Source organism: Plectropomus leopardus, chromosome 4 (genome assembly GCF_026936395.1).
Source record: "Plectropomus leopardus strain MGB_pleo_1.0 chromosome 4, ASM2693639v1, whole genome shotgun sequence".
Taxonomy (NCBI): Eukaryota; Metazoa; Chordata; class Actinopteri; order Perciformes; family Serranidae; genus Plectropomus; species Plectropomus leopardus.
The window spans coordinates 16377629-16389610 of NC_142179.1; the positions used below are offsets into that span (position 1 = coordinate 16377629).

The following is an 11982-nucleotide window of genomic DNA, read 5'->3' on the forward strand; positions in this document are numbered from 1 at the left end:
TTGTCTCAATAATATTTGAGTGAACAGATTGAAATCTGTAAATACCTGCCTTCCTGTACCATGCCTTCCTGACCTGACATCATCAGCAGGCGATCACCTGCTACCTGAAAATAGCTGATTCACATTAAGTTAAGACTGATTGAAAGCTTGTCTCAAAACTGTGTGTGTAAAACACAAATCCACAAATGCCTCTTTGATCCACAATTAGAAACTGGATTCACATATTGGTTACCTGTTTGAAAGTTGTAAATGTTAGAAAGATTTTCACAAATGCTTTTTGTTTATTTGTATATCATTTAAGTATACTCAGATTTTTTTTTTGTGTGTATTTTGTTTGTGTATTTGCTGGAACATTTTAGATTTGCAAAATATTTATGAGTTTATGAAAGTTTTTTGTATTTGTGGAAAGTGTTCTATATTTATAGATTTCACATTAACACTCATTGCTGACCTGTTTGCACAAATAATATTGGGACAAATATATCTCCACAGTTAAGTGTTGCAGTTGATGCTAACTGATATTAGTTTATTATCAGGTTTTAGTCAGGTAAAAGGGTGGAAAAATAGTCTGATACATTAATGAAAACAGTCAAAGTACAACGTACATTTTAATTGTACTAATAGTTGAAATTAGTGGTATCTACAGCCTCATCAACAGGTGGCCCATCATTTAACCTTCACTCTGTGATGATTGATGACTACGATGATCCTGGACATGAATTTATATTCTCATTTATCTTATTTAACACTGACAAGGCTTATGTAAGATGAACACTCCTACCTTCTACGGCATTAAGGGCCTCTTTATCAGCAGTGTCAGGAGGTGAGAGAAGAGAGATAACAAGTTTAACGTGATGCTCTATATGGACACTCTGCAACTGTTTGTGGTTTCCCCCTAATATCCATACATAACATACAATAATATGTGTAAAGATTTTATATTATAAATTACAAAATGTTCACTGGAATAACCACCACTGGTTATTTGCTTTCGCCAACCAGTCAAGTTGCAATATACATCCATGTCTGTCCAGACTCATATGGAGCCATGACAGTGGACATTATACGGGATGGACAATGTTGCTGAAAAGAAGCTACAAATTTTAAAATATGGATGCTTCACACACATCTTCCCCCTAACAGCCTAGAAGAGCGATACAATCAGTTTCACGGTGGGGACCCAAGATTAGTGTCGCCAATTCAGTATCTGACTAAATGTCTCCCCTCCTGTTACTGACTTGTAAAAAGTGTTTTTGGAGAACATCATGATGCCACAGTGAAGCTGACCTTTGACCTTCATATTGTTATTCTATTAAACATAATTTTATTCTATTAAACACTTGAGTAAAAATGTTCATATTTAGTGTTTCTTGATTATGGCCAGAAACATGTTTTGTGAGGTTAAAGTGGCCTTTGACCACCAAATTCTTATCAGTTCATCATGGAGTACAAATTGACCTTTTGTGCCAAATTTTAAGAAATCCCCTCCAGGTGTTCTTGAGATATTGTGTTCACAAGAAAAGGATGGATAGAAGCCAACCAAAAAACATAAAGCCTCTGACCACTGGCACAGAGGTATAAAAACACAAAAAGAAAAACCCACAAGAAATACAATAATCTGATATAACTGCACCAAAATCCAAATTGATTTTTAATTTTTCAGCTTTTAATTTAGAAACATAATAAACGAAACCAAAGTCAAGCTACGGTGAACTGTCACTTAATTCAATATTGGTAACTGACCATAAAATATATAAGTATATACTGAATTCATTTGGTTATAAATATTGTAGCCCTAAATAAGGTAATAAACCTCTGTTCTTTCATTTTTAATGACAAAATGCGTAAAAGAATAATACAGTAGCTGGACTGAGACGGCGCATATACCATGCACTGCTCAAATATATGGAATATTTTGGAAAACTTTACAATAAAATCCACACAGATGGAAATTTAGACAATTACTCACACCTGAGAGCCACATTTAGTGAAATTATATAACAATACATAAGAACATTTGTGCTGATTTCATATGTGGAGGAATGCTCTGGTGTGATCCCCCTTAGACTGAGACAAGGTATGCTACATGTGCATACGTAATTTAAATAAAACTTTGTACAATGATTGGCCTGGATGCATAGGTGCACTGCTGAGTGAGTGAACGGCAAACCTAGTCAAGCAAAATGAGGAGGCGGGAGGCGGTTGCAGGAGGTGGCTCAGGCATACAGAGGCTGATAGCCGCTCCTCCGGCTGCCAGATTTACAGGTGATCACACAAACGCTCAGCATCCCAAAGAACTGCAACAGGGGAGATAAAAGGTTATTAGACAAAACTCTTAAAATGTATTTCCTTGAGCTTTATGTGTTATGTGAAGGGACAAGTTCAAGTACTTTGATTGCTTTATCTGACATGTCATTCTTCTACCTGCTATATCGTCTATAAGCCTACTATTCCTGCAAAAGGATGCACCATCTTTCGCACTGACTAATGTGCAACTCACTACTAGACTGTGATAGCAGAGTGGGATGTACAGTAACACTCATTCACAGCTGCTAAAATGTATGTGACTATTGTTACCTTGATGATGGCGAAGCCCAGAATGACCAGCATGGCGTAACCCAGCACATCCTGTAGGATGCGATCCAGCTTCACTTCACAACCCTAAAATCCATGCACAAGTACAGTGAGTACACTTACTGTATAAGCAGGAGGAGGGGTTGACAGATTATCAGCCTTGCCAATTATTGGGGCCGATCGTTTTGCCACTGTACCTGTACATTGAGCAGGTCTGGTTGATCCATTCTGCCAGTGCACTCTGTGGTGTTTTTACAGCAGGACGTAGGCACAGTGTTGTTGTGGCTGCTAAACCAGGTAGTGTTTGACCAGCTGGTGTAATTTAGGACACCACAGCATTGCAACTGCACAGAGACAAAGAGACAACAGACAGGAGTTTTTATTGAACTCAAGATGAGCACAAATTATATATAGGTAAAAAAGGGATATAATGACTAAGTTACAGTGAAAAAGAGCAAAGGAAAGAGTGACATGTTATCATCAGCATATAACATTAAGTGAGTTGCACTGCAGAGGTTATTTGGGGATGTGTAAAGTCGACTAGCACACGTTTTGTGAGCTATTTCCTGCATTTCTCAGAAAGACTTCTGGTGGACTCAGAGGTGTGATTTTGGTGCAGTAGTCTCTTAAGGACTATTTTTATATACAACATGGGTTTGTTTTGCTGTTCTCGAGCGCAGATCAGGCAAACTCAGGAATGCAACCAGTTATCCACTGGAATAATGAAAATAAATCACCCAAAAAATATACAGTATGCTGTGTTTTATCTAATGCTGTTTTTCTTGAGAGAGAGAGAGAGAAAGAGAGAGAAAGAGAGAAAGAGAGAGAGAGACAGAGAAAGAGAGACAGAGAGACACAGTGAGGAGTAACTTGAAAGAACAAGAGTAGGAAAGCATGGGAACGTGAATTCAAGTAAAGCAGAAGAGGTTGAAGAGAACGAAAGTACAACTGTGAAAACAAAGCTATTTATATACAGTGGAACATAACCACAACCTGAGACTGCAGGATATCCACAGCGTTGTTATCACCGCCCTCTCCGTCATATTTCATGAAGACTTCGTTCATAGAGTGCTCCAGGTCTGCGTTTATCTGGACACACACACACACACACACACACACACACACACACACACACAAAAACCCTCAGTTTTGGCAGCAGTGTACTTTACTAATGTGCCACAGCAGATTTCAAATCATGGAGATTAAGTTCCGAATAAAGGCCACTGTCAGTAGCATACTTGCGTGACAAATAAATATCTGTCTGTAACTCACCTTGCCTTGGTAGATGAAGCTAAATACCAGAGCTGCTACTTCAGCGGCAAAGATCACCATGATTATGAGAAAGAACTGGAGAGACAGAAAATGACAGTAAAATAGAGTCAAAGCATAAAAATGCTTAGGAAAAACAAAAATGTTTGGTTATGGTAACTAACAATGTTGCTGCAGTTTCATTTTCATCTGCAAACTCAACAGCTGAGGGTGCAGCTGTAGAGTCTGATGAAAACAGAAAGCAGAACTGAGGCACAAACCCCCCCACCCACACACACACAGTCTTACACACACTTACAAAGCTAAGGCCGACTTTGGACTCCCGGATTGTGGCGCAGCATCCAATCAGACCAAAGATGAACATCACCACGCTGACGCCAATGATTATGGCAGCTGGGATCAGTGTGTACTTGTCCTGAATGAAACTGTCAAAGCTGTTGTAGCTCCTGATCACATAGGCGCCAACGTAGGCCAGCGCCGCTCCTGCAGCCTGCATGGGTGAAAAAACATTATAACTTACACATCAAGGTTTTATTCACGATTGACAACTGAGCAATATAGTTATGGTGAATATAAACATTTAAAATGTCTGCATACAGATCCGGATTATTTCATTATTACACATATAATCAATAAAGAGTTAACATCGGAGAGTAAGACAGTTATTCCCTTTCTGTTCGTTTGAAATTATTCTGGGAATAATCCTCAATTTGCCACAGGAACAAACACAGATTGACAGAATTGAAGAGATTTGTTACTTAATCTTTGTTTTGTCTCTCCTTGCTGTAGTTAAAAGGGTCATGCTCACATTTCATACACTAAACCCCAAAAAACTGAAAGGAAGGGGGCTGTTTTTAAACTTCTATTCATGAATACTGATATAAGATTTAAGTCCGTCAGTTTGGTCTTGATCTGTCACTAGACAACATTTGAGAAAACACTATGCTCTAAAAGGGAACTTGGAGAGCGCAGACTTCCGCCAGGGCCAAATCCTCTATCACATAATGCTAGAGAAATTAAAATATAACTCATGTATCTGTTCCGTAATCCTGCTGACAAACAACCAACTAACAGACAGAACAAAAAACTTGACCTCCTTGATGGAGGTAGAAAATATTCATGATAAGTTCCTCATTCAAACACTATCAGAGGAAGCACAAAGGAAGTTGCTTTGCCTTTAGTATCTGCTGCATGTGATCTCATGAACAATGACTGTGACGGTCACTGATGGAACAAGCCATTAAGTCACACCGCCATCATGTATTTTCCACCAGCTTCAGCAGTGACCTCACTAATCATAAGACTGCATATATATGAATCAATTTTACACAGTACAGACTGGAATTATAGTGGTTAATTTAAAAAGTATTTCTCATTTTATTGTAAAATGACACTTGTTCATTCTGTTTCAGTATCTGGAGTAAAAACCCCAAACTTATAGCAATAGTTCTCAACCCTTTTGTGTCAAGAACCCCGGTATTGATAGACATTAGGTCAAAGACATGCATAAGATATTGCTTCAGGGACCTCTATAACAAAAGATTTTAGTAGTTGGAGATAATTAAGACTATTTCTAATTTTAAAATTCTACAGTTGTCAGTTGCAGTTGAGGAGATAACTATGGAGGAAGTGAAACTATTATGATTATAATAGTCACCAGACTCTAAGGGCCCTGACACACCAAGCTGACCACTGGCCATCAGTCAATGCTGGGCCGTCTATAAGCATCAGTGGCACTTGTATTTGCGGTGTGTCCCACAATGTTTGCCCTCTTAAACCCTTGTTGTCCTTTTTGTGTTGGCAGATTCAGCATGCTGAATTGGTGCCAGAGACAGGGGAGCCCAGACACAGAACGTACATTAATTGGCTGTTGGCTGTAGTCTTTGCATTGTGTTCAGCGCAACTTTTTGACCAAGACAAGGGGGATGTGAGGCGGCACAACAGTCGGCCTTCATCATTCTTTGATGTCATTTTGGCATGAGTGGGACTTAACTCGCATTGAACTCAATTTTAAATACACTATTCCCCATTTTTATAGAGACCCCCTGGAACTGTCTCAAGTACCTACGGGGGTCCCTGAACCTCTGGTTGAGAACCACTGGTCTAGAGGGCCAAAACTACAGAAACATTAGGAGCAGCTGCAAAGAAAACAATGGCTCTAAAGTATTTATCTCAACGTCAGCACTATTGGCTTCCCTTCGCCCTTTGAAACTCACTGTGTCCGACTTCATTCAGACTCCAGTCTGTGATAAAACAAGCTCAATAGTGTGGGATAAAAAAAAAAAACAAACAAACAATAAATCAAACGCTGAGCGATGAAGGCTACATAAACAACACTTCTTAATCTTAACTGCAAATAAGATTACACTCAATTATAGCTGTTTGTGTAAATCATGATTTTATATGAAGCCAGAGTATGATTATATGCAGTCAATTCAATTTATTTTTGCATTTTTGACAGATGGGGAATTTACTGTAAAAACACAACACCACTACCTTTTATTAAAGTCAGAACCCCCCCATGTGTCTGCAGATTAGTGTTATTTTCAGTATCACTACCCCTGTGATGGTGTTAGTTATAAATTGTGGGTTCGTCTTTGTTCATAAGTGAGTATGTGTGTGCTTTGTAAAACCTAACAATCATTCATCCTCCACTTCAGCCTCATGACTAACTTCTCTTAATCACTCCATAGTCACGGGATCCCTCTGGGGTAGTTACGCTTCATGCCCCCCCCCCCCCACCGCTCACCCCTAATCTTTCCAGAAATCCTGATCTTGTGCCTAAGAAGCAGCACAAAGAGGCTTACACAACGTATAGCACTCATGTACGGTGCCACCTCTCTGGAATGTGAGAAACCTCTGAGGCGATGTCTCTTGATCTGTGGGGATGATTTCAGTGGGTTCTTGCACAAGAAATGTACCAGTGCTGTATCTCAGATCAGGTTCAAGGGAGCAGACGTAATGCAAGTTTTCCAAACTGGGAAATGAATCAGCCGAAATATTTCCTCTCATGTGCTTCCAAACATTAAAACACATTTAAACATTTCCCTGTTACATGTTTTTTGGAAAAAGCCATTTTTATCACACAACCAGATTTTGTTGAAGTTTAGAATTCTTCAAAAGACTTAAATTAAACTTTTATGGATTTGTACAATGTTAAGCATTATAACATGATTTTGTAAAGACAGCGGGTCATGCAGAGATAATTTGCAGATAATTTGATATTTCGTTACAACTATGATGTTTGTCAAAGAATTTACAACATCTCTCTGATGTCCAAATTACTTTTATTTAATTTTGTTCAGAAAGGTATGCTTTCTCGCAGCATTTGTTAAAATCCATGAGATACTTCATTTATCAGGAAATTAAGTGGAAGCTTCTGATAAAAATGACCCAAAGTAATGAGCAAACACAAAGGTAGGCGAAATTAGCAGGAAAATTCCCCATTGTTCATAGAGAATGAGGGAAGTCTAGCTTACACTGAGTCATGACCTGAAGAATCAGAGGATGAATCAAAGATAGAAGCTCACTATTATAGTCTAAGACATGGACTTGTTTATTGTAGCAGGCTTGACAGACTAACAATGGATGGGTTACTGGACGGGCCTACTGGGCAAAGGCACAGGGCACAAAGTAACATGGCCCCCCTGGCCTTCAGCTGCCAAACGTCACTCAAATCAACATTTATCGATCAGGAGGAGACACAAAAAGACCACAAAGAGATGCAAAGGAATTGCAAAAGGGTTAGAACAACCACAGAGAAACACAAAATAACTGGAGACAGAAAAGGACCAAAAAAAGGCACCAACTATCTAAAAAACCCACAAAATTACCTCAAAGAAACACAAAACAACTACAAAAAGACAAAAAATGACCAAAAAAGACACAAAACTGTCTAAAACCCTACCAAAAAATACCTCAAAGGCAAAAAAAAGCCAACTACAAATACACAAAATAACTACAAAAAGCAGGCAGAACAACAAAAAAAGACCCAAAATGACAACAAAGAGACAAAAAATTACCAAAAAAGACACATTACTATCTAAAAAAACCACCAATGGACCTCAAAGAGACATAAAACAAAGACAAAGAGACACAACATTACTAAGAAAAGGTGGGAAAACAACCAAAACGAGACACAAAATGACATCAAAAAGACACAGAAAACACAAAATGATCACCAAGAGACAAAATATTACCAAAACAAAAAGCGAAGCAAAAATCACATCTGTGTGTGTGTTTCCAGTCCTGTGTAGTAAAGGTGTCGGGGTGTTTTACATGTCTGTGCTCAGGGGCCATTGTCTCATAATCCACTCATGTACGTAGCTGAGCTGTGGGGATAAATTCAGATGCGTGTGACGCTTTGTGTTTAATGAGAGGTTATCATACACAATGTTTTCTGCTTTGCTACTACATGTGACATTCTTTGCCATATTAGTTGTGGGCAATACCTAGCCGGTAAGAAACACAGGAAAAGACTGATCCTTCGAGCTTACACACATTAAAAATCAAAGTCATATACCTGTTAGAGATGAGAAACCCACATGTGTGACCAAGAGACAAAAAGAGAAGAAGGTTTATATTTGACAGAATAAGGAAGTAATGCGTGAATGTTAATACTTCAATTAAAGAGACAAACCATGCCTATGTTTCCCTTGCAAATACAAACACCCACAGGCCAGTTCTCTCTCACAGTAATCAAATTACACAGACATCAGCCACAGACAGACACAAGTTTACTGGGTCTCTTCAAAACACATTTCCTCTGACTGAGACAGAGGAGAGTGGTCAGCTGGGGACAGACATGATGAATTAGCTAATATGAGCCAAAGTTCACTCTGACACTAAGTCAAATATGAACTCTGGTCAAACTTTGATAATGAGTCGGGCTGGTTGGCTGACACCCTTACAGTTTATTCAGTGTATCCCCTGACCTCAGCTGGACTAAATTCACATTTTTGGGAACTGTCATTTACAGCCTGTCATAAACCACTTGACTTCCTAAAAATGATCAGCGCAGATCTGACCTGGTAAGGGTACAGCAAAATGAGGAAGTATAGAGGTAGCGACCACGCTGGTCAAAACTGGGGCAGCCTACCAGGATGTTTATCAAGTCCAAACTCTGATTTGTTAGAAAGCACACAGGACTCAGGTGATACAGACTAATAGGAAATAGCGAGGATTGATAGGAAGAAGAAAAAAAATCAAAGCTGTCTGTTACAATTAGCCAAACACGTTTCATGAACCGTCAATTTCAATCGCTGCAGGTGGAGAAACAACACCGCGCCCTTACCCAAAATATCAGGCTGAGGAAGAGGAGGACGCTCTTGGACGTGAAAATCCCGCAGTCCATGTTGTCTGTCGGAGATGGAGAGATTGGAGAAGGGTTGCGGAGTGGTTGCGGGGCAGTTTATATCTGGCAGAGCGCGCCGAGCTGCTTCTTTCTCCTGCTGTTGTGGTCACAAGTTGTGTCTGCAGTGAGTGAGATCACATGGTCACATGCTTTTGGGAGGGAGAGCGATGTATAACAGAGCAGGTCCGACAGCTTCTCAGCTCCTCCAGCCCTCTGCTGGGAGGCTGCATCACACCACACACAAAACTCCCTCATAAAAGAGGGGAAAACTAGGGCAAAAACACACAGACGTCAGAAAAAATAATACACGAGACTTGAATAATACAAGTACATCAAACTATTGTTCAGTATTGCAGATATCTTATTCTGGTCTGAGCACTTTTCCAACAAAAAATGTAATACAGAGCAAAAAAAAGGGGAAAAATTTGATTACTGAGTTGTGGACTCACTTTTATAATACAATGTGTCTAAGGGTTCACTTTTAATTGAAAATGTAAGTTTTTTTGTCAGTTATTTCAAATAAAACTAGAACTGCACCCACTAGACCAACTCTCCAAATTAAATTAAATATTATTATTATCATTAATAATATTAATTTTAAAATGTACGTGTTTTTGTCAGTTATTCAAAATAAAACTTGAAATGCACCCAATTACTAACTCTCTCCACACACACATATGCATATACGTGTGGGTTTATATATGAACAGTTTTTCTGCTGTTAATTATGATACAAAAATAGATTTGTAAAGCTATCATAGATCTGTGAATTCATCCCAAAACTGTATCACAATAGCTCCCTCTTCTGCTCCTCGGCAGCCAATAGCACTGATCTCCTAAGACTGCAATTAAAAATCATAGTAGACATTTATTACTGTCCACTGCAGTTTTAATACTACTTGCTACTTCGATACAGAGGTGGAGGCGTTTTTTCTGCTGAGGTGATTTTTTTCAGTCAGTTGTATCAGCGCTTTCACTCAAGTTACTTACTATGGAAGTTTGAGGGAGCACAACAGAACAGCTGTTTTTCTGAACATGCAACAGATAAGCACACCTTATTCTTTTTAAAAACAGCAGAAAATATAAAAGCATTCACTTACTTTATAAGTACTGATTTCCTCCCAGTAGAATAGACAAATGGAAAACCCCACAAGAACACTATCAAGGTTTCAGTACCTCTTTTCTCAAATACGTGTTTCTTTAATTATGGGGACAACTTACCGGTCCAAGCTGCATCCTGACAAAGGTATGTGTCCATTTGGGCGTTTCTCTTATGCTCTGTACAAGTCCCTTATTGAGATCGAGTTAATTTGATCTGATGTGTCTGCCTTATTGTCTGTTCTCCTCTCCAGCTCAGCATTAGATTTGATTTAAAGGTACGCTAGCCTCATCTACTCAGAAAATCCACATCTTTGACCTTCAGTGGACATTTTAAAATGAAGGTAACTAACATGAAACTGATAGGCCACCTAAAAAGGAAGATTTTGTTTAAGATCATTTTACTCAGGACTACTTAATGTGTTTGTTGTGTGTGCATTTGTGCGTAATAGGTGGAGGCGCTATCAGTGCACTACAAGAGTGCTGCACCCCACACACACACACACACACACACACTCACTCACACACACTCAAAGAACTCAATATTTTCTACTCATATAGGCTAATCTTTGTGATTATACCTGTAATAAGGTCGAAGTAAAATTATTGATTGTGCACAAGCATGAAAAAAAAACATAACAAAATTGTGTTACAAAAAACAAAGAAAACACTATTTTACCTCTGGAATTTCTGAACTTTATCAGTAAAGATTTATCATGTTTTCATCTGTATTATAGAATGTTTTATACTGTTCATTTACTAAAAACAGGCTGGAAAAAGGCAGTTATATAGTTGGCGCTACAGCTTCCCCGATTCCTTCGCAATTGCTTAAATAATTTACTTATTAGCAGGAGACAGTGCATTAAAAACATTTTAATTACATCACATTCTAGATAAAATTAGTAATAAGTGGTTGTCAAACCATATGCACTTTCATACAAAAGCAGCCGGTTTTAAACTTACATGAATGCATACAAATGTGAATTCATCCCTCGCCGCCTCTCATTTCATAAAGAGTAAAATAGTTCAAAAAGACCAGGAAGATTAATCTTATATTCGTTTTCTGTCGCTCCTCCTTACAGACTGATAATTTGTTCTGTCTTATTCTGTCCCTCCATAAAGGAGACACACATCAGCCTGCAGTAAAATTTTACTATATAACATATGGTGACATCAAAATTAATGTTTTGTTACTTGGCTTATCTTACCTCACCGTTTCTGTCCTGCGCCTGCGTTTCAGGCATTTCTATCTATGTTGAGTTCACTGTATGACGGGTCTGCAAGGCAACTGTGTTTCTTCGGTCGTTTTCGAATTAATTTATTTTGGTAAAACAGTGGACATAAAACTCCGTTTTGAAGCCATTATATCAGACATACAACTATTTAAGCCTATTCAAACAGGAAAGTCTGTATTTAGTTGTTTAGATGGTGTAACCTTGTTAAAACGTCAGAAATTCACGTCTCATACAATACTTTACAACTGTCATCTTGTAATAACACAACACAATTTAATACATTTTTATGAAATCGCAAAATAGAAAATATACATACATACAGTACAGATGGCGCTGGATCTCATTCTGTGCTTTTTATATGGATATCGAACATTTTACGCATGAATTTTACCGAAAAATCCGGCTGGAGAAAACACAAACTTTATCAAGTTTGACAGACAGACAGGGCGCGCTG

The 11982-nt window shown here is 38.5% G+C and overlaps 1 protein-coding gene across 1 annotated transcript; it reads right to left on the minus strand.

Moving 5' to 3' along the window:
* Positions 1–1624: 1624 nt before the first annotated feature.
* Positions 1625–11393, minus strand: tspan36 (tetraspanin 36). The gene is made up of 8 exons (XM_042488766.2): positions 11257–11393; positions 9137–9315; positions 4142–4333; positions 3847–3921; positions 3568–3663; positions 2772–2918; positions 2578–2661; positions 1625–2297 (listed from the first exon to the last, which is right to left on the minus strand). The coding sequence occupies exons 2-8, from the start codon at positions 9194–9196 to the stop codon at positions 2217–2219; spliced, it is 735 nt and encodes a 244-aa protein (XP_042344700.2). The 5' UTR covers positions 9197–9315; positions 11257–11393; the 3' UTR covers positions 1625–2216.
* Between the last annotated feature and the right edge of the window lie 589 nt (positions 11394–11982).

Coding starts and splice junctions, on each gene's coding strand:
- tspan36 (XM_042488766.2), bottom strand. CDS start 9,196: ATGGACTGCGGGATTTTCACGTCCAAGAGCGTCCTCCTCTTCCTCAGC. Junction 4,334..9,136: donor TCCTCAGCCTGATATTTTGG/GTAAGGGCGCGG, acceptor TCACCCATGCAG/GCTGCAGGAGCGGCGCTGGC. Junction 3,664..3,846: donor GCTTCATCTACCAAGGCAAG/GTGAGTTACAGA, acceptor GTGTGTGTCCAG/ATAAACGCAGACCTGGAGCA.